The sequence below is a fragment of the Schistocerca cancellata genome, unplaced genomic scaffold, assembly GCF_023864275.1.
Source record: "Schistocerca cancellata isolate TAMUIC-IGC-003103 unplaced genomic scaffold, iqSchCanc2.1 HiC_scaffold_426, whole genome shotgun sequence".
Lineage (NCBI taxonomy): Eukaryota > Metazoa > Arthropoda > Insecta > Orthoptera > Acrididae > Schistocerca > Schistocerca cancellata.
This window is the reverse complement of record NW_026046443.1, coordinates 1,791,818-1,818,466: the sequence shown is the minus strand read 5'-3', so window position 1 is coordinate 1,818,466 and position 26,649 is coordinate 1,791,818. Positions and strand designations below refer to the sequence as shown.

Genomic DNA, 26,649 nt, shown 5'->3' with positions numbered 1-26,649 from the left:
TTTCAGTTACAGGAGTAACCCGTCCAAATCCAGCAACTTTCACATGCTACGTCACATAAAATTGGTTGGCAGGGTGCACGTCATTTATATTAATTACCGACAGGTGGCGTCTGGTACATTTGTTACATTCCATTTGCACATACTGTATTCAGTAGATCTTTTTTATATTAAAAATATTTAATTAAAATATGTAGATGTCAAAGTTAAAATCTGTACTTGTCAGGATTAAAAAGCAGTAAAATTATCATTTTTATACGATCTAATAAGCATAGGGCGATTTATATATCTATGGTGCTGGTGTGGAGTTGTTTTCCTCTACGGTCTGCTTCCGTGGTTCCCGCCATTTCGGTCCCCTCAGTCGGCTGATGTCCATCGCCACGGGCAAGAGGGCCGCACAGGAGGGCCCCGTCAACGATGCCAGGCGCTGCACGCGTCTTCCGGCTTCTCCACCGCGCACCATCTCTCATCCCTCGGCCTGGATCTCCACACGCAACAGTTGTCATCTTAGTAGGTCGTCATAAATGCTAAAATAGGCGTCATGATTGAATTCGCTTTGCTCGTTGAGGATTAAATCCGGATCTTTATTTTTGTGGGTGTATATTTCGATCTCTTCCAAAATATTAAGAAACCGTCCCTTATGAGCTCTATGCAGGATGTCTAAATTGTTTTCAATATTCGTGACTGAGTGCTTTGTCGCAGCCATATGCGCCCCAAGAGTAGGTGTGCTCCCTGAATCTGGTTTCAAAGTTCCTACCAGCCTGCCCTATATATTGTTTACAGTAGTCATTACATTTGATCTTATATACACCTGAATCCTGAAATTTATTCCTACTATTACATATTCTATGCCGGAGCTTCAATTTTAACATGTTATTTGTTCGGAACCCAATTTTAACGTCGGATTTACGAAAGCATCTTTCAATTTTGTCTGCAATTCTTCCATTGTAAGTGAGAGCTACATATTTTTTCTTGTTGTTCCTCTTAACTGCTACTTGACTTCCTTCTGTTTGTTCCATTTGCCTCTTCTTTATCTTCCTATAAATATTCATCACCTGCTTACACGTATATCCGTTCGCTACGGCCACTTGTTTTAAAATACTTAACTCCTTTTCTACTTCCTGTTGGCTTAGTGGCAATACACCCACAAAAATAAAGATCCGGATTTAATCCTCAACGAGCAAAGCGAATTCAATCATAACGCCTATTTTAGCATTTATGACGACCTACTAAGATGACAACTGTTGCGTGTGGAGATCCAGGCCGAGGGATGAGAGATGGTGCGCGGTGGAGAAGCCGGAAGACGCGTGCAGCGCCTGGCGTCGTTGACGGGGCCCTCCTGTGCGGCCCTCTTGCCCGTGGCGATGGACATCAGACGACTGAGCGGACCGCGGCACAACACCGAAATGGCGGGAACCACGGAAGCAGACCGTAGAGGAAAACAAGTTCACACCAGCACCATAGATATATAAATCGACCTTTGCTTTTTAGATCGTATAAAAATGATAATTTTACTGTTTTTTAACCCTGACAAGTACAGATTTTAACTTTGACATCTACATATTTTAATTAAATATTTTTTAATATAAAAAAGATCTACTGAATACAGTATGTGCAAATGGAATGTAACAAATGTACCAGACGCCACCTGTCGGTAATTAATATAAATGACGTGCTCTCTGCCAACCAATTTTATGTGACGTAGCATGTGAAAGTTGCTGGATTTGGACGGGTTACTCCTGTAACTGAAATATCAGGTACGTTCTGGTACATTTGATGTTGATTAGATAGGATGAAAAAGATTTGCTTCCGTGAAATAGTAAATTAGTGTAATTATTTTTACAGATCTGAAGATGGTTCTGAATGAACCGAAACCGGTCATATGAATAATAATAATAAAAAATTGCAATCAAGACGGATTTTAAGTAACATTATAAAATCACTGATTGCCGTTATCCCATAAGACATCATGTCTGTTTTTGCACAGGTATCGGTCTTAACCGGTCGGTTTTTCCCATCCCTTCCTTATACTGACCCTGCCGCCACGCAATGAAGCGTGCTACGGTAAGTGCAGATGCAGATGTGAGTGGCGCGCTTGCTTGGGGTACAGGTAGTGGGGGCAGCGGCGCCTTTTTAAGGGAGAGGCGGCCGGCCGCGTGGGGCAGTCCTTCGTCGTCTTCCCGCACAGCACCGGCCAGGTGAGTTCATCCCGGCCGCCGCCTCTGCGTGCAACCAGTAGCTCTGCAGTTCGCTGATCTTTTATTCTTTCGACATTGTCGTGCCTCTGCATTTTATTTATGTGAGTTTCAAATTTCGCTCCGAGAGCAATGGTTGCGTTCCACGTGACTTCCCTGCGACTGCTTATCGGTGGCTTCTCCTAGAGGGCCTATGCTGGATTTTACTATTCGGTTCACACGAAATGGACGAGTAGACGACAATGCAACAAACAAACAATAAACATAGGTCCGGAAATCGTGAACCAGTTGGACTTTTTTTTTCGGATATCTAAAGGCTTTGGTGTGTTTGACTCTTGTTAACAGTGCCTATGAACTCCGAGAACGCGTTGTAAGTTTTCGGTACACGACTGGGATTTTTAAACGTCTACTGGCGTGAATGAGATGTGCCGAAGCCTATCTTCACACGAACACTTGTTGCAATGTGTTTATCTCAAGTGCATATCTGCGGTTCGAATCCGCGGGGATTCTGTTATAAGATGTTCATGTACTCAGTCGTAATACGCCATATCGGGAAAAAACTTGGTTTCCGGACCTATGTGCAGCAGGACTATTTCCTTGTCCCGTTGTGTTCTACTCTCCCCTTTCATTTATACCCTGTGTAGACTACATTGATCCACTACCTTAACAGGTTGGGGCGTATGGATGTGGTTCAGAATTACAGCTTATATCATACAATATTACAATGGTAGACTAATGTCTGAGCAGATTTATTTTCACCAGTAAAAGGCAAAAGCTCGTTATTACTTTCATTGTTCACCAACACAGAGCGAGAGAGATTTTTGTGGAAACACTTGGGTTTCCTGTTGATGTATCGTATTTCTGTCAATTATTGCATATGAGGAGCCAGAGGAAAGAATCTCCAGGTAAGTCACTTTTTACGAAACTCGAGAAAAAGCGATTTAATGTTTGAACTGTGATTACATCAATACATAGCAACATACAACACTTTTTATTTCATAAATTAGACATCTTAGGGTGCATCGAATGTGGAAATAGCGTTATTTGCACCAGGTGTGTTCCTAGAATGAAATCATTTCCCAAAATGCTCTCAAACGTCACTCTGTAAGAGGAAAGAAACAGTTAAGCAAAACAGACGGAATAATTTCGTAATAATCACGACTAAACGAATTTCAGGTTGTGATAATACAGCTGCAGTACTCATATTCACGTATATTTAGTTGAGGCATCGGACTTAAAAATTTCACAGTTCCAGGACGGCAAAAACTTAATCAGGCTTTGCAGTTCTTTATATTTTTGCCAGGAAATTGGAAGGAGATCTAGAATAAAGAATAGAATTGTTTGCGTTATATTGCAGTAAACGTAACTGCCAAGCTATTGTACACTCGGCAAGTAGGGAATCACGCACCTAAAAATACAATTGCATGCAGATGTGGACAGTTCAAACAGCCCATCCATAAAGTTGATATCGTCACGGTGTCCTTATATTGCCATTCTGCATTCCTCCGTGATAAATTGTTTGGTATTATAGCATTCCGTAGTAGCTGGAGTCAGACAATATTATCTTAATTTCCTGTGTTTTGAAAGGGCATTTTGCAGCGTACTTTGAGTCAAAGAGCGTTTTCCGTGTCTTGATTAACACTGTTCACAGTCCAAGAAGGTGGCCCACACCTGGATTCTTCTATCATTTATTTGAAATCTTCAAGAATTTCCATGACCACGCACAGGGAACGTAATTTTCATCTTCTTCAGGCCAGTAATTTGAGAGTTACATAACGAAGGAAGAGGTTGACGGAGAAATTTTTATTTTGACCACCAGCGGAATCACAAAATATACTTACAGTACGTCCCAGGAGGAACAGGCAGTATTCGGGGATATGATAGGAGCGGTCATTCTTAGCAAATATATCCAATAAGCGTTGGGTCTAAACTGTATACCATAAGAGCTATGGGCATTTTTTCAACTTCGCAACTGTGAAAAGTATTCTACTGAACATGTCTTTATAGCTCGTAAGATGTGCATTAAACCCATCTTTGCTGGACAATAATTTCTTCATGGAAGTGGCCGTTTGTAAATACACTTCCAAGAATGTTGAAGCAACGAAGGAACGACGGAAAACGGATGAAACGACGATATTTTTTTCTTGTTTTGGTCCATGTTATTTCCTCCCAAAACATGGAAAGCAAAGAGCTTGCAGTAGAAGATATTTATTTCACAATTTTGAAGGTGAAGAAGTGCTCATAGTTCTTAAGCATTAAGGTCTGCGTTTTAAAGGCCACGCCCACTAGCCTCTTTTGCTTCGAATAATCGCTCCTGTCTTATCCCTGAACATTGACCGTTCCTCGCGGGACATCCTTTACAGAGCTTTCCAATGTCCCCATTCAAGGCACGAGTGATGACGTGAAAAAGGAATGACGTCACTTCATTTGTGCCCCTTCTCTTGGTGCATTCAGCACATACGTAAAAAAAGGATTCACCTGTCACAAGGACATGGACATTGAACGAAAATCGGAAAGTTGTCGCTTAAAGTAAAAGTCACTGGTCGCTATATTTCGCAGGGATACATTTTTGCAAACTCTGTGCAGATACTACCCTTATTTCTGTTTTCCCTTGCCTCCAGTTTACTGGTGTGCGGGGGTGAGGGGAAGAATGCAACTTAATTCTGTTTGCTCTGCCTTCTCGTGGCCGGACAAGTCACCACTGACTTGCTTGCTTCTTTCCCCAGAGAAAATGACTTACCTGGTTCTTTTCCATACAGCAAAACATTGAATGCTAGATGCTCTCGCTTTGTTTTTCCCAATTTTAGTTTGTGAACATCTGCGTATGATCAGTCTTAATTGAGCTGTAGCAATAACTCAGTTTTGGAAAAAGTGACTTACCTGGTTCTCTGCTCTGACTCTTTGTATGGTCGCTCGGAATATAACTCAATACACATCTCTTGAGGGGCCCTCATACGCTCGGTACTTATTGCACAATAATATTGTGTCAAACTATTGCTCATGGGTGCGAGTCTAAGAACGGCGCAATATTTATGCTCGGACGCGGGGCTTAGAACTCTGCCTTCGTAGCGAACACATCGGCGGTTGACGACTTGGAATTCGTATGCACTACGACTGACTTCTTTGTCTTACGGGACAAAAGTAGAAATTACGTATAACGGACGAAATAAGTGTGAAAAGCTTCAAGTAAATATTTCAATGGACCACACGCTCATTCACTGCTGCACAGACTCGTAAACCAGAACATCAACTAATTACAAATTAAACAACTGAACTGCGTGATTTATCGTGTACATGTGCTGTTTCCTACGTATTTTTCTACTGTGATTACGTTGCAAGCGAAATAAAACCATTATTTACTGACTACTGATTGAAAACTTACCTGATCTCTTGTTGGTGGTCAGATAACACTTGCAAGGAAAAAGAAACATGTATGCTTACTAAAAATCTGATCTGATCTTATTTATCAACTCTGAAAACTGCTACAAGTAAAATAAGCCATGCTGCTTATTCTCATAACATCATCATCATACGTTTCATATGCTATTGTGGACAATGAGGTATCTGGCTTTTCCTAAACAGTCACTTCTCAAAGTGTCGCGTGGTGCTCTAATTCTCCAGCACACTCCCTGATATTTTGACATTTACTTTTACGTGTTCTTTGCGGAAATTCGTTCGGAGCGAACTGAATTTCATCCGGTCTCGGCAGGAACTGCCGTTTTTTGCGCTTACCACCCTTACACGGTACAAGATACTGAGCGAGAGCCAATATTTTTAAAGCTCACCAGAATCAATTGCTCCACTTTATATTTTGGCTTGATGCAGCAACATTCCAATATATTGTGCAAATCGTCCATGACGCTCTCGGACGGTTAATATTACTGTGCAATACTCAGAATTGCGCAATGAATATTGATCGTCAAGGCCGCTGTATGCCACAAGACGTGAAAAGGAACGAAAAATGTTTCTCGAATGGAAATTGGTACAAGTACTGCAAAGAATAAAGTAAAATAAAAACAGTGAATATATCTTTCACATTTGGGTTCCACTATTCAGTTGAACCTTCACTGTGCTTAATCACATGGAAGATGCTTCCCGTTATTGACTGAATCAGGTTGTGCAAGTTCTCAATTGACATTGAGCCCACTATTTCAGAATAGAATTATTCGGCTCACTTAGTATAAAGTTGTTAGTCAACTTATTGTAAAAGTAGTGTGTCATCAAACTCTTTATGCACCAGAATCAACTCTGATCCCAGTACACCTATGTAAGTAGCAGATGTCTTGCTGGTATTTGTACATTCCAGATTCAATCTGTTGTGGTTGGCAGGAGAGCCAGCACCGTGTTACTAGAGGACAGTGAAGTCATTAGAGTCGGAACACACACAGACTGATTTTGGGAGGATACGCAAACCTTGTTCAGAATCTTGGGACGAGAATTTGAACCGCCTCCCCCGGAGTCTGAGAGCGTTGCCATAAGCAATGCGCCAGCTCGCTCACCTTGCCTGTTAGCACTGAGTCCTTTGTACGAATCGTTGTACCAGTAGGCTAATACTGAAATAGAAATAACTCTTCTTTAAGTCGCTCAAAATCATTTACCTGTTTCGGAGAGTGAGGGCAGCTTTCTTGCCTTTCTATGGACGTCGTTGTAAGGTAATTCCTGTAGGCATTTCTTAATTCCAAGCATTCATCTGCTGCCGTAGTTTATTTTGCACGTCTGATGATGACTATTGTAATGAAAATAATCACTGTTTAAGAGGACACACATAATTTCTCTCTCTTGTTCCGCTCAGGTTTAATTGTTTGAGCGTTCATTCAACTGCCGGTTTCAAAAAACTAGCGATAACACAACTTGAACGTTCCAAGTCCTTGACGATTTGACGATTGGAGAGGTCCAACTCATTTTAGCGTCACACTTCACTTCTCTGCATGGGTCAGATGCATTAGTCGGGGAAATATAGTTTACCGATTTCCATCATTTTTCTATTTACTTATTCTTGTGGCCAACGGCCCGGTACAAGACTCCCTAGTTTACATCATTTTTGCAGCTTGGATGATAAGTGGCTAACTGTCAATGCCTTGTGTGGGTGACTGCGATGAGTGCATATAGTTTCTGGTTTCACTTGTTGTTATTGTTGTTGATGACGATTATGGTAATGGAGAGGGCGAATCCTGTGGCTAACACCTAGTTTACTCGTCTTTATATAGTGGCGGGGCAAGCCTCCCGTGACGCAGTTTCTGCAACAGGGGCGCACAACCCGTTTTTCCACGCTGTGGTTGCCAGGACCTCAACAAAGGACGAGAGACCGGCGCTACACCAGGAGAGGCAAGGCTAGCTAGCGCTATCACATTATCAGCGTAAGGCACTGGTTCACACCTAGCGTTATAAGTACGGCCATTAGCAAGTCACAGCTTTCTCCGTGCAACAGCTTCAGATCTTGGCACCACTAGATGACCACTTTGTATTAGGTCGGGATTTTCTGCGAGTCATGACGGTAGTGGGAGAAACTTTCTAGATCCGTGAAGCGTTTAAGACATCAAAAAACCGTCCTGACATTTCACCACAGGCGCAATTCGCAGTGGCCCCATCAAGTCGGTCGATAGCTGCCAACGCAGTTTTTAGCTGATGTGAACAACAGCCGACTCGTCCATTAAGATCTCTCAACGAACACAATCCCTAGCCATGTTTACTGGTGGTTGTTATACGTAAGCCTTGTTCATGCAAAGACAAAAACAAGTGAAGTAATTAAAAGCACTAAACACGTGAAAACTTGTTATTGGTTACTTCTACAGAGTACAATGCCCAACTTAGCTACTGCGGCTACTCCAAATGGCGCTGTTGGTAACTTCTGCCGAATCCGCAACATATGGCGCAGTACCTGATCTGCTAATCAGGAATTTTACGCCACTACTGCAACACCCCTACTGCCAATTCCTGATTATAGCATCTTCGGCTACGGAGGTGGGTATTAGCGTCCATAAAATAGAATTTTTTCGTTTTCATGTTATACAGTGGCATGAGAATGCGAAGACACGTATAGTGTTTTACTCGTAGAAATCCTTTGTAATATTGGAGGCAACTACAATATACATGCAAAATAACCATTTTGTTAACTGCGACATCCAGGTGCCGGCCGCTTTGGCCGAGCGGTTCTAGGCGCTTCTGCCTCGGTCACGGATGTGTGTGATGTCCTTAGGTTAGTTAGGTTTAAGTAGTTCTTAAGTTCTAGGGGACTTATTACCTCAGATGTTAAGTCACATAGTGCTCAGAACCATTTGGACCATTTTTGACATCCAGGTGTCTTTATACGAACTTTCCTCGCTATTTTATTGACAAACGAAGCAAAGAATATTGATACATAGCATTTCTTGAGTCTATTTTTTTCTCACCCCCAATACATCACAAAACCGAATAGAATATTTCTTCCGAAATACCACAGAAACGGAACCTAAGGACTCTCAGCAGAGCCATCCAATATATATACTTCTTTTAGGTCTACCTGATAACTCTTTCGTTTCTGGAAGTACTTCATCATGCAGAGTAATGTAGGGAACTCTGTTTGTCGAGTAGTCTTCAGAAACGTTGTCTACCTCGCTTGATGTTGTGTTGGCACTCATCTAGTTTTTTCTGGAGTTTTGTATCGCAAGCATCTCCGGAGTGAAGAAACGTGGCATGAACTATAAGCCCTGCTGTCAATGGTCTTCTCTGTCTTCTAAACGAAACACTCATTTCGAATTTCAAACAATTTTGGAACTGAAGGGGTGATTGTTGTCTTCCTTAAAAATGGTGTTAGTGATATAGGTACGTTGTTATCTACATTTATCTCTTGTTAAAAACTGCATCGTTTGCTAGTTATAAGGGACGATCTGTTTCATCAGAAATCTGTGACAGACCACTAGTAGAAGAGATATGAGATCGTTCCTTTTCGATTTAACGACGGTCTATCACCGTAAGCTAAACCAGAACTTGACCAAGCGAGGGGTGGCTTGGGGGGGGGCAGGAGGGGGGGGGGGGGTGGCGGACGGCGTGTGGAATGTCATGTTGGCTTTCTGATGAATTACGAAATACTTTTGAGGTGGCAGACAAATGTCTCTGGTTACACCTGCTACTAGTCAACGTCCATTACATGTTGTAGCTTACTTCAGGCTGCAACTAAATTAATTCGTCTGCCTGTTTGGAGTTTGGTTTGCAGAGATTATAGGTTTTTAAAGGAGGGAGGGACTTGATGGATTGGAAGCACTGACACTCACGTGCCTTTTTTTGGGCCTGCCCTGGCTAATGTCTTTATCTGTTCTTCTCGTGTATCTGAAACGACCTAAAAGGCGGAAGTATGCGATCTTCTTCAGTTAAGCGATTTCAGGAGACAGAATTTAATAATTCGGAGATTAGAAGGATGATTATCGATTTTTTGGTGGAGTTTACACAGGAATAAAATTCTCTTAGTTGGTTCAGTCCATGCGTCATTAGATGCTAACATTTTTTTGAAAGAAAACGCCTAGATCGTGTAATACATTTTATTATTTTTATGTCGTTCAGCTACTGCCCCATCAGATCTATAATTAAGATTAGAGGAACGTAGGGATGAGAGCTGTTTATTATACAGGGTGGACAAAACTAGTCTGGCACACAAAACATTTCATGCACCATACGCAGAAGATGTAAGTTGGGTTGCTTATCTTAAGGCACATGAAGTATTTTCAGGGACAGTTTTACACGGAGGTGGCGAAAGTGCACATATATGCACATATACAGATGGCAGAAGTATCGCTTACACAAAGTATAAAAAGGCAGGGCACTGGCGGAGCAGTCTTTTGAACGCAGGTGATTCTTGTGAAAAGGTTTCCACCGTGATTATGGCCGCACGACGGGCATTAGCAAACTTCGAACGCGAAATGGTAGTTGAAGCTAGACGCATGGAACGTTCCAGTTCGGAAACCTCTAGGGAATTCAAGGGTTTGCCGAGAACGCCAAATTTCAGAGATTACTTCTCACCACAGACAACGCATCGGCCGAAGGCCTTCACTTAACGACTGAGGGCAGCGCCGTAGAGTTGTTAGTGCTAACCGACAAGCAATATTGCATGAAATAACCGCAGAAATCAATGTGGGACGTACGACGAACGTATTGGTTATGACAGTGCAGCGAAATTTGGCGTTAATGGGCTATGTCAGCAGGCGACAGACGCAAGTATGTTTGCCTGTTGCGCCTCACCTGACCTCGTGATGATATCGGTTGTACCCTAGACGAATCGAAAACCGTGGCCTGGTCAGATGAGTCCGGGTTTCAGTTGGTAAGAGCTGATGGTGGAGTTCTAGTGTGGCGCAGACCATACGAAGCAATGGACCCAAGATGTCAACAAGGCATTGTGTAAGCTGTTGGTGGCTCCACAATGGTGTGGGCTGTGTTTACACGGACTGGACTGCGTCCTCTGGTCTAGCTGAACCAAACAATGACTGGAAATTGTTATATTCAGCTACCTGGAGACCATTTGCAGTCATTCATGGACTTCGTGTTCCTAAACAACAACGAAATCTTTATGGATGACAACGCGCCATGTCACCGGGCCATAACTGTTCGCGACTGGTTTGAAGAACATTCTGGGCAGTTCGAGCAAATGATTTGGCCACCCCGATTTCCCGATATGAATCCCAACGAACATTTATGAAACATAATCGAGAGATCAGTTCGTCCAAAAAAATCCTGCACTGGCAACACTATCGCAACTATGGATGGCTATAAAGACAGCATGGCTCAGTATTTCTGCAGGGGACTTTGAACGAGTTGTTGAGTCCATGCATGCCACGTAGAGTTGCTGCACTGCTTCGGGAAAAAGGAGGGCCGACACGATATTAGGAGATGTCCCATGACTTTTACCACGTTAGTGTATTTTGCTCGACCTTATCAGTCTACAAAGGACGAAAACTTAAAACCTAACAGAGCAAATACAATTTCTATAATCACAAAAGCATGTTACGACAAAATTTATTTCAAATAAACTAATTTCATGTAAACTCACTTAAACCGTATCTTATAATTTGAGACTGAATGATTTTTATTTTAAAGAGTGACTGTCATTTTATAAGCAAGAATTTAAAAAATGAAAGGATATAAAATTCCCACACTATCGCCACCTCTCTGGTAACACCATCTCTCTAGTAGCATTAGTATCATAGTAAAAAAAAAAATGTTCAATTGACATTTGACATCCCACTTAGGCTTAGCTTCAACTGCTCGATATGGAGCGTCGTCAAACAACAGGTTCAAAGTCGTGGTGAGCGAGCTTTTTAAATTTTTTCAATCTTTTAAATTTTCGTCCTTTGTATCCCGATAATGGACAACGAACATCCGTCGTTCTCATATTCCTTTAATGATAATTACACCTCTCATAATGGCAGTAGCCGAAAAGACGTTATAAATTAAGTAATTTATTAGCTGATATAGACTGTTTCCTTCACAAAATATCCACAATGATCGCATACTCATTCAAGAAATTTATTTCCTTAATTACTAAGGATCCAAAGGTGCCCTGGAAACCAAGAGCCGTAAGCAGCACGACCATTATTACAGAACGAGAAGGCACCATGGTGAAATTAAATGGCTTCAAATGGCTCTGAGCACTATGCGACTTAACTTCTGAGGTCATCAGTCGCCTAGAACTAATTAAACCTAACTAACCTAAGGACATCACACACATCCATGCCCGAGGCAGGATTCGAACCTGCGACCGTAGCGGTCGCTCGGTTCCAGACTGTAGCGCCTAGAACCGCACGGCCACTCCGGCCGGCCATGGTGAAATTAGCCGTTGTCGAATTCGGCCACTCCGGCCGGCCACGGTGAAATTAGCCATTCTCGAATTCAGCGTGTGGAAATTACGGCACACTGAATTTCTTTTTCATCCACTTATGGGATCTGGTGATGAAACTGTATTGATTTGAAATCTATTGTGGACGAACTGAACATCAAAACAAATTGTGTAAAGCTGTATGAAAAAATCGACAGTGTTACTGGAATAAATTGAACAATAAGTAATAAAAGCTTTGTGGATGTTCTGCTCCCAAAAAACTTTGCGAAATAGTGTTTGCTTTCATACTTACGAGGGCTGTTCAGAAAGTAAGGTCCGACTGGGCGCGAAATGAAAACCACAGTGGAAACCTGATAAATCTTTACACAGATGTGCTGAGCAGTGTCTCTACTCTCTAGTACGCCCGTCGATCGCCTCACGTCGCTCCTTTTAGTACTGAGCGTAGAGTTAGCACATACAGATACCTGGACAAGTAATGTCTCCTGCCAGGTATGAGGACCTGCTGAGAGATTTCGCCTGATGTCATGCATCCCACATAACGTAACTGTCATGCGTTTCCTTCTTAAAGACAATTCTCAGCTGCGCTCTGTAGGGGCAATGAAGATGTTCCTGCAGCGTTTTCGATGGCAAGAGTTTGATCAGGTACAATATAGACTGTAATCGGCTCCTCCTGAGTTTTAGCTCTGATAACGTCCGCCCCCGGTAGCTGAGTGGTCACCGTGACAGAATGTCAATCCTAAGGACCCAGGTTCGATTCCTGGCTGGGTCGGAGATTTCCTCCGCTCAGGGACTGGGAGTTGTGTTGTCCTAATCATCAACATTTCATCCCCATCGACGCGCCCAAGTCGCCGAAGTGGCGTCAAATCGAAAGACTTGCACCCGGTAAACGATCTACCCCACTGGAGGCCTTAGTCACACGACGTTTATTTTATCTCTGCTAACATTAGCGGCTGGCCATGAAGACAACAATTTGGCACAGACGACGAGCTGTAGGCCATCGCAGAAATTCGGCGGAAAGCACAAGTCGCTGCCTTCTATGACGAGGGCAGTGAAAGGTTAAGGTTGGTACAACGCTACGAGTCGGATCGGCGCCTATGTAGAGATGTAACTGGAAGACGTTGCTAACTGTTGCAAATAAAACATTTTTCGTTTTCACAGTGGTTTCTATTTTGTGACTCTTGGGCTCTTACTTTTCGGTTAGCCCTCTATGAAACAAACACACACACACACACGCACACACACACACACAGAGAGAGAGAGAGAGAAAGAGAGAGAGGATCAAATGGCTCTGAGCACTATGGGACTTAACTTCTGAGGTCATCAGTCCCCTAGAACTTAGAACTACTTAAACCTAATTAACCTAAGGACATCACAGACATCCATTCCCGAGGCAGGATTCGAACCTGCGACCATAGTGGTCGCGCGGTTACAGACTGTAGTGCCTAGAACCGCTCGGCCACTTCGGACGGCAGAGAGAGAGAGAGAGAGAGAGAGAGAGAGAGAGAGAGAGAGAGAGAGAGAGAGAGGAGAGAGAGAGGGGGGGGGGATAGATAGGTTGAAAGAGAGATAGAGAAAAGAGCGAGTAACGAAATACATGCACAAAATTTTAGTGTTTAAAGGCGACACAAGTGAACTGTCTACCCGCTAGGAGTGACGTTCAGAGACGTTTCGTGGCTTCAATATTGCTTTAGAGATGTTGCTAACCTCCTATGGATTTCTTTGTGTGTGTGTGTGTGTGTGTGTGTGTGTGTGTGTGTGTGGTGGGAAGGGGGGTGGCAGATGAAGCTTTTGGTTTCGAGACACCGATAGGCACTCCATAACAGTTTGTTACTTGTTTGACTGAAGCTGCAGCCATTATTCGTGAATTCGTGAACTACCTGGTTTTGAGTGCACGTGTGACATTTTTGTCACAAAAAAGTGTTTCTTTTTATCACCCCTTAACACGCTAAAATTTTGAATATATAATTTTTTACACCCTTCATCTATATGTACAAAAACAAACTTCTTAGGTAAACGGGGTGTTTCATCATCATGTGCTAACACGATGAGAACAAATTCCTTTGCACAAAAAAATGGGGAAAAATACACGACATAGGTTATGAAGCAGTTTTCGAGACAGCTAGACTCGCCGAACTGTGAAACTTGGCATGTGGTTTTCCACGATAGAAACTGCTTACGCTAAAAAAAAGCGAAAATTAACAAACAGATAAACTTTCACTGGGCACTAAGGACTCTACACTCCCTCATGTATTTAGCACCCCAAGATTTCTAAGAACTTTGCAAACTTAGCCATGAAGAAAGTTTACATGACTTACTGGGAAACATGAAGAGCAGCTCAGTAGCCAGCCCACTTAAAAAGGAATGGACTTGTTTTAAAAGGGCAATCACAGGAGTTGGAAAGAAAAGCACAGGTACAAGGAAGGTAACTGCGAAGAAACTATGGGTAACCGAAGAAATACTTCAGTTAATCGACGAAAGAGGGAAATACAAAAATGTTCAGGGAAATTAAGGTAGAAATACAAGTCACCTACGAATGAAAGAAATAAGAAGTAGAGGGGAGCTAAGGCGAAATCGCTCGAAAAGAAATGATTGTCGGAAGGACTGACTCAGCATATAGAAAAGTGAAAATAACCTTATGTGAAACTAAAAGTAAGAGCTTGAACATTAAGAGTGCTATGGGAATCCTACTATTAAATGCAGAGGAGAGAGCGAATAGGCGGAGAGAATACACTGGAAGCCTCTACGAGTGGACGACTTCTCTGGTGACGTGATAGAATAAGAAACAAGCGCCGGTAGGGAAGAGATCGGGGATACAGTACTAGAATCAGAATTTAAAAGAGCTTTGGAAAACTTAGGATCAAATAAGGCAGAGGGGATAGATAACATTCCATCAGATATCTAAAATCACTGGGGGAAGTGACAACAAAGTGACTGTTCATGTTGGTAGGGAGAATGTACGACAAATGTATGAGATGGGCAATGTAGCGTCAGACTTTTGGAAAAAGCATCATCCTCACAATTCCGAAGACTGCAAGAGCTGACACGTGCGAGAACTATCGCACAATCAGCTTAACAGCTCACGTATCCAAGCTGCTGACAAGAATAGTATACAGAAGAATAGAAAAGATAACTGAGGACCTCTTAGATGACGATCAGTTTGGCATTAGGAAAGGTAAAGTGACCAGAGAGGCAGTTCTGACGTTGCGGTTGATAATGGAATCAAGACTGAAGAAAAATCAAGGTACGTTCGTAGGATTTGTTCACTGCAAAGAACGTTCGACAATGTAAAATGGTGCAACAAGTTCGAAGTTCTGAAGAAAGTGGAGGTTAGCTTTAGGGAAAAACGGGTGATGTACAATATGTACAAGGAACAAGAGGGAACAACAAGACTGGAAGTCGAAGGACGAACTGTTCGGGTTAAAAAGGGTGTGAGACAGGGATATAGTCTTTCACCCCTACTGTTCAATCTATACAACGAAGAAGCAATGAAGGAAATAAAGGATACATTCAAGAGTGGAATTAAAATTAAATTTGAAATAATATCAATGAAAAGATTCGCTGATGACATTTACAGAACATAGATTGATAGTAAACCGAAGAAAGACGAGAGTAATGAGGAGTAGCAGAAAGAGAATAGCGAGAAACGTAACATGAAAATTGGTGATCACGAAGTAGAAGAAGTTAAAGTATTTTGCTACCTGGGCAGCAAAATAACCCATGATGGACGGAGCGAAGAGGACATTAAAAGCAAACTAGCACTGTCAAAAAGGGCATTCCTGGCCAAGAGAAGTCTCAAACATAGGCCTTAATTTGAGGACGAAATTTCTGAGAATGTACGTTTAGAACACAGCATTGTATGGTCGTTTACATGGACTGTGGGTAAACCGGGACAGAAGGGAATCGAAGCATCTGAGATATGGTGCTGCAGACGAATGTTGAAAATTAGGTGGACAGATAAGGCAAGGAGTAAGGAGGGAGACAGGCAGCCACATTATTCCGCACGACACAAGAACACAGAATTCCAAGAGAACGTCCAAACAAGTGGAATGTACCGTCCGGATGGAAGAAGATAATGGATTAACATCTCGTCGGCGACGAGTCGATTACAAACGGTCTGAACAAGGCCATAGCTTGAATCTGGCAGTAACCATCCACAGAAATTATCCCAACGTCCAAGCAGGACGATTTAAGGTGACCGGGACATATGTAAATTTGAATAGTCGGGTAGGAGACGGGAGGGATATGAAGTCTGATCCTCGCGAATACGAGTCCATTATCTTACCAACGCCCTGAATCGAAAAAAATATTCTTTGGTGTCATGACGATGTTATAAATTCTTGTAGTACTACTGCAGTGAAAGTAGTTTGAATTTTAGATTTCAACATTACATAGTTTTTCTAAATTATTTGGGACGAGTTCTAGACCATTTCCTGTAACGTCACAGGCCACTAGCCAACAAACCTACAAGAAAGGAAACTAAAGAAAATTGTGTGAAGTAGAGGTTTCATACACTGAGGTGACGAAAGTCATGGAATAGCGATATGTAGCTATACAGATGGAGGTAGTATCGCGTTCACAAGGTATAAAACGGCAATGCACTGGGGGAGTTGTGACAACCTTTCTATGTTTTCCTGGGACCCTTTAATCTAAAAATCTGTCCAGTCCCCTCCACACAGCCCCTGCTACCTGTGTAACTGATTTCTGTATGTAGCGGACTCCTATTACACAGAACCTGGAAACCAACCACCCGATGGGACAAGTCGAAGAATCTACAGAAATGTCTGAGCCTCTGATTGAGACTCTCCACCTGGCTGTATGCCATAGCACCATAGTCGGCTGTGTCAGATGGTGTACTCTGGTTTAAATGGCTCTAAGCACTATGGGATTTAACATCTGAGGTAATCAGTCCGCTAGACTTAGAACTACTTCAACCTAACTAACCTAAGAACATCACACACATCAATGCCCGAGGCAGGACCTGTGACCATAGCAGCAGCGCGGTTCCGGACTGAAGCGCCTAGAACCGCTCGGCCACAGCGGCTGGCGGTGTGCTCTGCCTTCATACTGCAAGCAAGGCTGGGGATTCAGCTAGCTACCAAAAACCAGAGAGAAGCTCTTCCAATCCAAAGAGACAGACATCACTGGTGCCAACATGAGGCACCTCCAGCAACTGGCTGCACCCTGTGCTCCTCACGAGATCTGAAAGCACCCGTTCCACATCTTGAATGACTCCTCCCACTATGCGCACACAGTGTACACTGGATTCCTTCCCCTCCTTGACAGCCATACCCATAAGGGGTCCCAATATGCGCCTAACTTTGGAGCTCCCAACTGCCAGAAATTCCTCGCTCTGTGAATGCCCAGACCTTGCAGGTCAAGAGGCTTCCTCTGGAACAGTGCGAGTGACTGCATCTGGCTCAGGGACTTCATCAGCCACAGACAGAGTCCAAAACCTGTCGGTCAGACAAACCGAGGAGGCCCTTGTATCAGCTGCTCGGAAGGTCTTTCGCCGCCTGCACATTTTGGAACACCCTTCCACTCGACCACAGGTGAGGGTGAACATCAGTGCAGGCTGTTCCCCAGGCTATCACATTAGTGGACGTATTGGGGGACAAATTACATGTGCTGGCCACTCATGCCCATGAGCATTGGCAGTAGCTTCAACCTATGTGACTGAAGCCAACACCGCCTGGCGATGTGAGCAAAGAGTCACCAAATCAGCTCGCATCTGAACACAGCGGAAACAGTTCCTATTCGTACCAAAGATGGCGAAAATGTACTCTAGACTGTTAATGAACGCAGAACTGTACCTCATAAATAAACAAACAGGAACAAAATTAATGAGTTTAAACTAAGGAAAAAATTTAAAACAGGTCGCTTCTTAAGCGAAGCTGTGTGGGCTGTTCGTTATTTGGATAGTTTATGAGTTGATTTCGTGTCTGCATATCTGTGTACTGCATTATTTAGGAGGAGTTTGCATGTCTGTACTGAAATTATTTCGGTAATTTAAGAGCTGTTTGCGTGTCTGCAGAGCTTTGTTTAGGAGTGGTTTACAGGTCTGTGGGGTGTTTGGTGTGACTCCAAGCATGTCAGAGCGTGTGTTCTGTATCAGTGTGATAAATATACTCCATTACTAAATGAACTGTTCCAAAATAAATAGAGCACACTCCTACCTTACTTCTCCCAGCAGCCAAGCGCAGGCTGAGTCATTTTCGCACTATTTTCCCCCTACAGACCATCATCTTGGATTACATCACAGCAGGGATGACAGCACCTTCTGGTGGCAGTACTGTGTACTAGGTCAGTTGGACTAGATCTCGTGGTGAAGAAACTTCCTGCAAAATAAAGACTCATGTCCAGCACAGGCAGAGTCCTTTTACCACCATTTTTCCCCACCCCAGACGGCCATCTTGGGTTACGTCATGAAACAGATGACAGTGCTCTCTGGTGGCAGTACTGTGTACTAGGTCAGTTGGGCTCTGGACCTGGTGGTGAACACACACACTGGATGGTGGTAGTGGCTCAAATTGTTTAAATAAAGACTGGTGCACGATTTCGACAGTTGATGATAAGCAAGCATGTTTGCAGAGTCTTTTTAGAGGTTTGCACGTCTGTAGGCTGTGTGGCATGTCAGAGCATGTGTTTTGTATCAGTGTGATAAATATATTCCATCCCTAAATAAATTGTTTCAGAACAAATAAATAAAGTACACTCCTTCCTCTCTCCAGCAGCCCAGTGCAGGCTGATTCCTTTCCCCAGCTATTCCTAGGAAGAGGAGGCAGTCAGATGACATAGGTTAGTGGTTTACCACCAATATTCAAACTTGGCGCCAGTTCCTAGGAAGAGGTGGCGGTCGGGTGACTTAGGTTAGTGGAGGTACCCCAAGTGACCTATCTTCCCCCAATTTTCTTAGCTTTGTGGAGGTAACCATGGTGTGATGAATTATCCTGTTGGAATTTAAACTTCCCGCCATTTTTCTGAGGGTGGGGGTTAGGCTAGTGGAGGTAGCCAAGTCGACCTACCTTCCCATCAAAATCCGCCATCTTGAATGACGTCATCACTGCCAGCTTGGATGACAACATGTGCTGTTTCCAAGTCTACATGCCGCCATCTTGGATGACGTCATCGCCGCCATCTTGGATACATCTGGCAACAATGGAGAATGGGTTGACAACTTCCTAGCTCCACTACTGGCACATCTCTGCCTATTACACATTACAACCCTCTTCAACTCTCGGCGGTATCTGTCAGTCAACAGATGAGGTGGGCCTGTACGTTTTTGTGCTGCACATGTCCCTTATCACATTTGCTAACAAAGCTAATTGTGTTACATTAGATTTACGTCCTGCATTACGAACACCACGTAGTCTACACACTCGTCCAAAGAAAGAGAAGGTGGAAGAGCCACCCCATTCAATACTGAATGAGAATTGCTTTACTTTTTGTATAGTTTGAAGGGCGTGGAAAGTGCTCAATACTCCATCGCACTATTACGAGCTGGAAGAACAGTCCATACAGTTGCACTGACCACTATGTCCAGATGGCTTAGTGGTCCGAGCATCTGCCTAGCATGCAGGAGACCTGGGTTCGAATCCTGGCCCAGCACAAATTTTCAACTCTCTTCACTGATTTCAATTAATGCCCGCTCGCAGCCAATGTCCGTAATTCCTTTGTGTCGTAAAAACTAATCCTGTGGAAAAAATCAGCTTCAAGTTCATGCTGTGAAACATTCCCATTTGCCAATGTAGTCATATGTTGACCAGACATGATCGACTATGTTTCAACCAATGAGTTCTCAAAGAGATTTCAAGACTTTGCACGTTGAGGACTGATTTAGATGCACTGCTCTCTGCCTCCAACTTGAGCTTATAGACGTACAGCATACCACCCAGCTCAAAGACCTGTCTGTCCAATTCAAGCCTTTACAAATCTGTTATTAAATGTTAACCCAAGAGCTATATACTCGACTGCACAACAAACCTTTGAAGATATTTGGTTCAACGAATGTGTGCAAACGGATTTTCTCCCTGCTATGAAACTGAAAAAGCCCCACGAACATTAGGGTTTAACAGATTTTAATATGCATAACACCATGTATTTGTGTCACGAACCATAGCTCCATAAATATTACTTATTCTAAAATCGAAATGGGTATATAGACTGTAAAGCTTTTCAAAGTACAAACATTGACTAATGTAACTGAATAAGTAGTAAAATTATTGATTCGGTGGAAAATAAAAAGTTTAAAATAAACACTACCGATAAAATCTATCTTATAAAAGTATGCTGCCATATTGGTCTCTCTGAAGTAGTCGCACTATGTTGCAAACATGTCTTCCTAAGTTTCCTACGTGTAAGGCATTAGCCATATAGTCGTCGCACTCGCGCACAAGCTTTGAATAGAACAGTGGTGGGGGAAACTGGAGCTGTGCACTGGGAGCGCAAATCTTGGCCAGGCCTGGTCTACCAGGTGCAGAAGTATGAAACCGGAATTTCCCTATAGTTGGTGCTAGCCGTCAGTGTAGGGCTCGTGAGGCCGCGTCTGCAGCGCCATCTGCTTCCTGTAACGACTGACAATGAATGTCAACACTCAGTAACCAAAGTTCCATACATCGGTATCTGTTTCAAACCCGTAAACAGGTCGAATTTTGTGCCTACGAACTACGATTTGCGGACAGATAACATTCTGTTATCACTTGAAGAAAACTGCTGCAGAATCGCATCGAATGCTTGTCAAAGCTTTCGGCGAACCTGCTCTTGGGAAAAAACAGTGTTTTGAGTGGTGATTTTGACGCGGGAAACCACCGAAAAAGTTCGAAGACAACGACTTATTGGATAAAGATGATACCCAACCGCAACAAAAACTCGCGGAACAATTGAATGTGACGCAGAAAGCCGTTTCTCTTCGCTTGAAAGCTATGGGAAAGGTGCAGAATGTGGGAGAATGGGTTCCGCATGAACTCAATGAAAGGCAGCAAGCAAATCGAAAGACCACTTATGAAATGCTGCTTGCCAGATACAAAAGAAAGTCGTTTCTCCATCAAATAGTGACAGGTGACGAAAAATTGACATATTTTGAGAATCATAAGCGTCGTAAATCATGGGTGAATCCAGGCAAACCATCGACATCCACTGCAAGACCAAATCGCTTTGGAAAGGAGACAATGCTCTGTGTTTGGTGGGATCAGCAGGGTGTCATCTATTATGAGCTACTAAAACCTGGTGAAACCGTAAACACTGATCGCTACCAACAGCAAATGATCGATTTCAATCGACCATTACGTGAAAAACGACCGGAAAATGGAAAAAGGCCACATAAAGTCATATTGCTCCATGATAACGCCCCATCACACAGCAAAACGGGTCAGGGAAACGATCGAGGCGCTCAGTTGTGAAATATTAGGGCATGCAGCTTATTCTCCAGACCTGTCTCCTTCCGATTGTCATGTATGTGCTTCACTGGGACACGATCTCGCTCAACAACGCTTCAATTCGTATGAAAATGTACGAAAATGGTTCGTTGACTTGTTCGCTTCAAAAGAACAACTGTCTTTTTCTCGGCGTGGCATTCATAGCCGGCTGGAGAGGTGGGAGAAATGTATAAACAGCAATGGAGATTATTTTGAATAAAATATTGTTTATCAGTTTCAAACAACAGACGTGCAATTATTGCAACCAAATTCCGGTTTCTTACTTCTACACCTGGTACATTTTCTGACACGTCTGCAGCTATGCCACGGAGCATCTTACGAATGGAAACTTGGAGAGATGGTTTGTTCATTGATGTGCGTCTTTATACTGTTTCTTTTTCAGTTTTCGTGCAGTTGTCTTCTGAAACCGTGATGGTCTTATGAATTAATCTGTATAAGAAAAATTTCGGCAGACATTCCTTGGATAAGTGAGTAAAAAGCATTAGATAACAAGGCAAGCGATAGAGAGATACAGACGAGTAATGATATACAGGAAGTAGATGGAGCATTTTGGCGTCACATGAACGGCGGCACAGTTGCTCATGAGCCTAGCTGATGATCGTACATTCGTGCCACCATCGTTAAAATAATCAACCTGTTACCGTCACTTGCAAATAATAAATCAGAAGAAATTATTGCTCTTCGAAATAGATGCTTTTGCTGTTCTTTTGAGGCTTCAGCCCTCACTGATATTTATACCAACACGTGCCCAAATAACAGATAGAATTAGACCATCCTAAAAAAAAGTTGACTCACGAAAGTGAAACTACTTTTTGTGACCAATCTATCTAGGTTCTTTTGCAGCAAGTTCTGAAGGAACTACTCTGTGGTACTAGATTCTCAAACTCTGGCGATTTTTTAATCTTCCGTTTCACCTTGCAGGCATACCCTACGCCTGAAGCCGCGTTGCTATTCACAAAAACTTCGTTCTAGCGGAAATCTCCAAGTTATCTCCGCACATGGCTTTCCAAAGAATCAACACCTGACAACGAAGTAAAATGCCACACTAAATGAGCCTTAGAGGCGTTCTTACAATTCAGAAACGTTCTCATACATTCGTAATTCGACCTGGACTTAACGCTGAGGCATGTGAAATGTTACGTCTTATCAGTATTTCTCCAGGTGTAAAATGTTGGGCATTAAAAGGAGGAGGAGGAGATTAGCGTTTAATGTTCCGTCGACAACGAGGTGATCAGAGACGGAACACGAGATCGGATTAAGGAAGAATGGGGAAGGAAATCGGCCGAGCCCTTTCAAAGGAACCATCCGCGAATCTACCTGAAGCAATTTAGGGAAATCACAGAAAACCTAAATTAGGATACCCGGACGCTGGTTTGAACCGTCACTCTTCCGAATGCGAGTCCAGTGTGCTAGCCACTGCTCCACCTCGCTCAGTGTTGAATATTAAGAGTAAAAAAAAGCTTTCAAGTTGTAGATATCTCACGGATTACGTAAGACATCGTGTACGGCGGAAATGACACATGAGAAAGTCCGTAAGTGAGTCAGCAGAAACCGAGAACTATTTAGTATAGTTAAGAAGAGACAAAAAGCGATTTAGTACTTGCGATGCTCATCTTAAAACCCTGTTTCTTGCAACTGGTAACTGTAGGTAGGAGAGAACCTGGGAGGAGGAGACTGTGGAACAGTAAGCAGCGGGACGGACAAATTGACATTCGGTCACTAGTACACGTCGCACAAAACCGAGAGACTATGGAAAATGTCGTCGCAGACATCCGTCAGCAAATACTCGTTTGAGGAAAAAGCTGTGGAGGGCTAGATCTATAATTCGCTAAAGCGTACAAGGGAATGTGTTTTTTTTTTTGAAAGGGGGAGGGGGGATGCTGCTTCCATTTAATGTGTACCATTAACATATTAATGTCACTACTTACTGGGCAACAAAAATGAGGAAGAAACATAACTGAAACTGAGAAATAACATTTCGTTATCGCCGTCTCTCTGTCGCCTTGGTAATATAAATATAATTAATATTGAAATTTTCGTAATTAATAACTAAGAATGTTTTGTTATTAATTTTTGTCTTTAGTCCCTACTTCTATTTGTTTCTGTCTGCAATTTAATTAAGTGCACCTTACTCACACGAAGTGCTGAATACTATTGACAAAGGATCTCAAATTGATCCATATTTTTAGAATTAAAGACATGCGCGGAAAAACGGGCTGACCCACAAATGTAAAAGCTTAGCGATAAGTGTTGCCATCTGTTGCTGGGTACGGTAACCATCAAAATTTTCATAGTTCCCGTACCCAGTAACAGATGGCAAAACTTATCTCTTAAGTTTTTATAATTTGTGGGTTAGCCCGTTTTTCCGCGTATTTCTTCAGTTCTAGAAGGCTTTTAACATCGTTTCCCGACAAGCAACTTCTTGTCATACTGCGTGCCTACGGAGTATCGTCTCAGTTGTGCGAACAGATTCGTCATTTCCTGTCAGAAAGGTAACAGTTTATAGTGACTGATGGAAAGTCTTTGAGTAAAACAGAAGTAATATGTGACGTTTCCTCAGCCCTCTGCTGTTCCTAATCTGTAGTAACGAGACAATTTGAGCAGCCCTCTTAAACTGTTTACAGGTGCTGCTGTCGCTTACCTTGTCGTAAAGTCATCAGAAGATCAATACTAATTGCAAAATGATTCACACACGATATCTGTACGGCGCGAAAAATGGCAATGACCAAATAATGAAAAGTGTCAGGTCATCCATATGAGTACTGAAAGGAATACGCTGAATGAATTTTGTCCACATCTCGCTTCCCACGCCCGGGTTCCCGGGTTCGATTCCCGGCGGGGTCAGAGATTTTCTCTGCCTCGTGATGGCTGGGTGTTGTGTGCTGTCCTTAGGTTAGTTAGGTTTAAGTAGTTCTAAGTTCTAGGGGACTGATGACCATAGATGTTAAGTCCCATAGTGCTCAGAGCCATTTGAACCATTTGAATTTTGTCCACGTTTTCCTATGTAAACACGTTAGATGTTGTGAGTGTATGTGCTTCTGACGTTATTAACGCCTACTGTATCAAAGGCAGAACATGGAAGTACCATTATGTGCCATGAGATATAATATAAATTTAATATGTAAAAAATCGAGATATTTTTGTAAAACAATGTGATGAATGTAATGTGGAAACGAAATGGACACTCCAGCTGTATCTAAGTACTATAATACTGTACAACATATGTCGTTTAGCAACTTCCAGTTGCGTCTGTTTAGTCATCACAACATTATCTGTTTTCTATGTAAACGTTGGTCTGCAACACTGAGCACTGAAACATGCAACTGAATGTGAAACCACGGACACAGTCCCGAAGCCGGTTGTTCAAAAAGGGTTCAAATGGCTCTGAGCACTATGGATCTTAACTTCTGAGGTCATCAGTCCCCTAGAACTTAGAACTACTTAAACCTAACTATCCTAAGGACATCACACACATCCATGTCCAAGGCAGGTTCGAACCAGCGGCCGGCCGGAGTGGCGGAGCGGTTCTAGGCGCTTCAGTCTGGAACCGCGCGACCGCTACGGTCGCAGGTTCGAATCCTGCCTCGGGCATCGAAGTGTGTGACGTCCTTAGGTTAGTTAGGTTTAAGTATTTCTAAGTTCTAGAGGACTGATGACCTCACTAGTTAAGTCCCATAGTGCTCAGAGCCATTTTTTCGAACCTGCGACCGCAGCGGTCGCGTGATTCCAGACTGTAGCGCCTAGAACCGCTCGGCCACTCCGACCGGCGAAATCGGTTGTGCATTAAAAAAAATCACCTTCTATTGTGACTGGTAGCAGCTATTATTCTATAGCTATAATCCGTTAATTTCGGCTGCACGATATATTATTCGAACCTAAAGGCCACAAATTCAGCTGAACACCTAGTAATAACAGTTACGAACAATTTAAATTGGAAAGAACACACAGAAAATGTTGTGGGGAAGGTAAACCAAAGACTGCGTTTTAATGGCAGAACACTTAGAACATGCAACAGAACTACTATAGACGCTGCCTACACTACGCTTGTCCGTCTTCTTCTGAGGTACTGCGGCATGGTATTGGACATCGAAACAATTCGAAGAAGAGCAGCTCGTTTTGTATTATCTCGAAATAGGGGAGAGAGTGTGACGGATACGACGCACGAGCTGAAGTAGCTGTTATTACAATAAAGGCGTTTTTCGTTGTGCGAGATGTTTTCACGAAATTTCGATGACCAACTTTCTTCCTGAAAATATTTTACTGACATCCTCCTACAAGCGGAGAAATGATCATCGTAATAAAAACAAGATAAATAAGTGCTCGCACGGAGAGATTAGTGTTCGTTTTTGCCACGCTCTGTTCTGAAGAGTCACGGTAGAGAAATGATCCAAAGGTGGTTCGATGAACCATCTGCCAGGCGCTCAAGTGTTAATAGAAGCGGTTTCGTAGATGTAAATGAGATAAGAAACAGACGTCACAGCCTGGCAAATATCGTGCTAGTGGCGTTTCTGAGCGAAGTTTCGCAATATACATTAGTCAGATCACACACGATTGATTATTTGGGTATGCACCAGGTGTGTAGCAACGAAGGACCCTGACAGAACGTCCCACGTCCTCAAGCGATTGCGAAGGCTACGCGAGCCATGGGGAACAACTGCGCTCGCTGTGTCGACGTATATTGATGGCAGCTGCGGGCGCACCCTCTCTCGCCGGAGGGTCTGGCATTAGCATCACGCCTCCTCCCACAAACGCCCCCTTGCCCAGCCCCCCCACCACCGACCAAAAAATTTACGGGCCGGCTCAGCGCCAGTCGTTCCAGCAGATCGGTCGGCGAACGGCTGCGTGTCGTCCCCAGATTAACACGTTAAGGAGACAACACCTCTTAGCCGAGAGATGACCAATACCTCACTGCGTTGCGGTACCTTCATTCAAATGCAAATCGGTCACTAGTTTTGGTTTCACGAGCGGCCGCTGTAGAGCGTCAGATTCTTAAGGAACAGACAGCACGCCCTCTCACATCTACTGTTGTAGGACAGGATATACAGGGTGATTCAAAAAGAATACCACAACATCAAGAGCTCAGATGGAAACCCTGTTCTAAGCAAAGAAGGGAAAGCAGAAAGGTGGAAGGAGTATATAGAGGGTCTATACAAGGGCGATGTACTTGAGGACAATATTATGGAAATGGAAGAGGATGAATATGAAATGGGAGATATGATACTGC

The 26,649-nt window shown here is 43.1% G+C and overlaps 1 protein-coding gene across 1 annotated transcript in view; it reads left to right on the top strand.

The window, feature by feature from the left end:
- The first annotated feature begins 2,046 nt into the window (after window positions 1–2,046).
- The window catches only part of LOC126124779 (extracellular matrix organizing protein FRAS1-like), a 452,648-nt gene continuing 428,045 nt past the window's right edge, over window positions 2,047–26,649 (top strand). Inside the window, exon 1 of the mRNA XM_049915125.1 lies at window positions 2,047–2,195. Coding sequence (XP_049771082.1) covers window positions 2,047–2,195 — 149 coding nt within the window. The remainder of the gene's footprint in view (window positions 2,196–26,649) is intronic.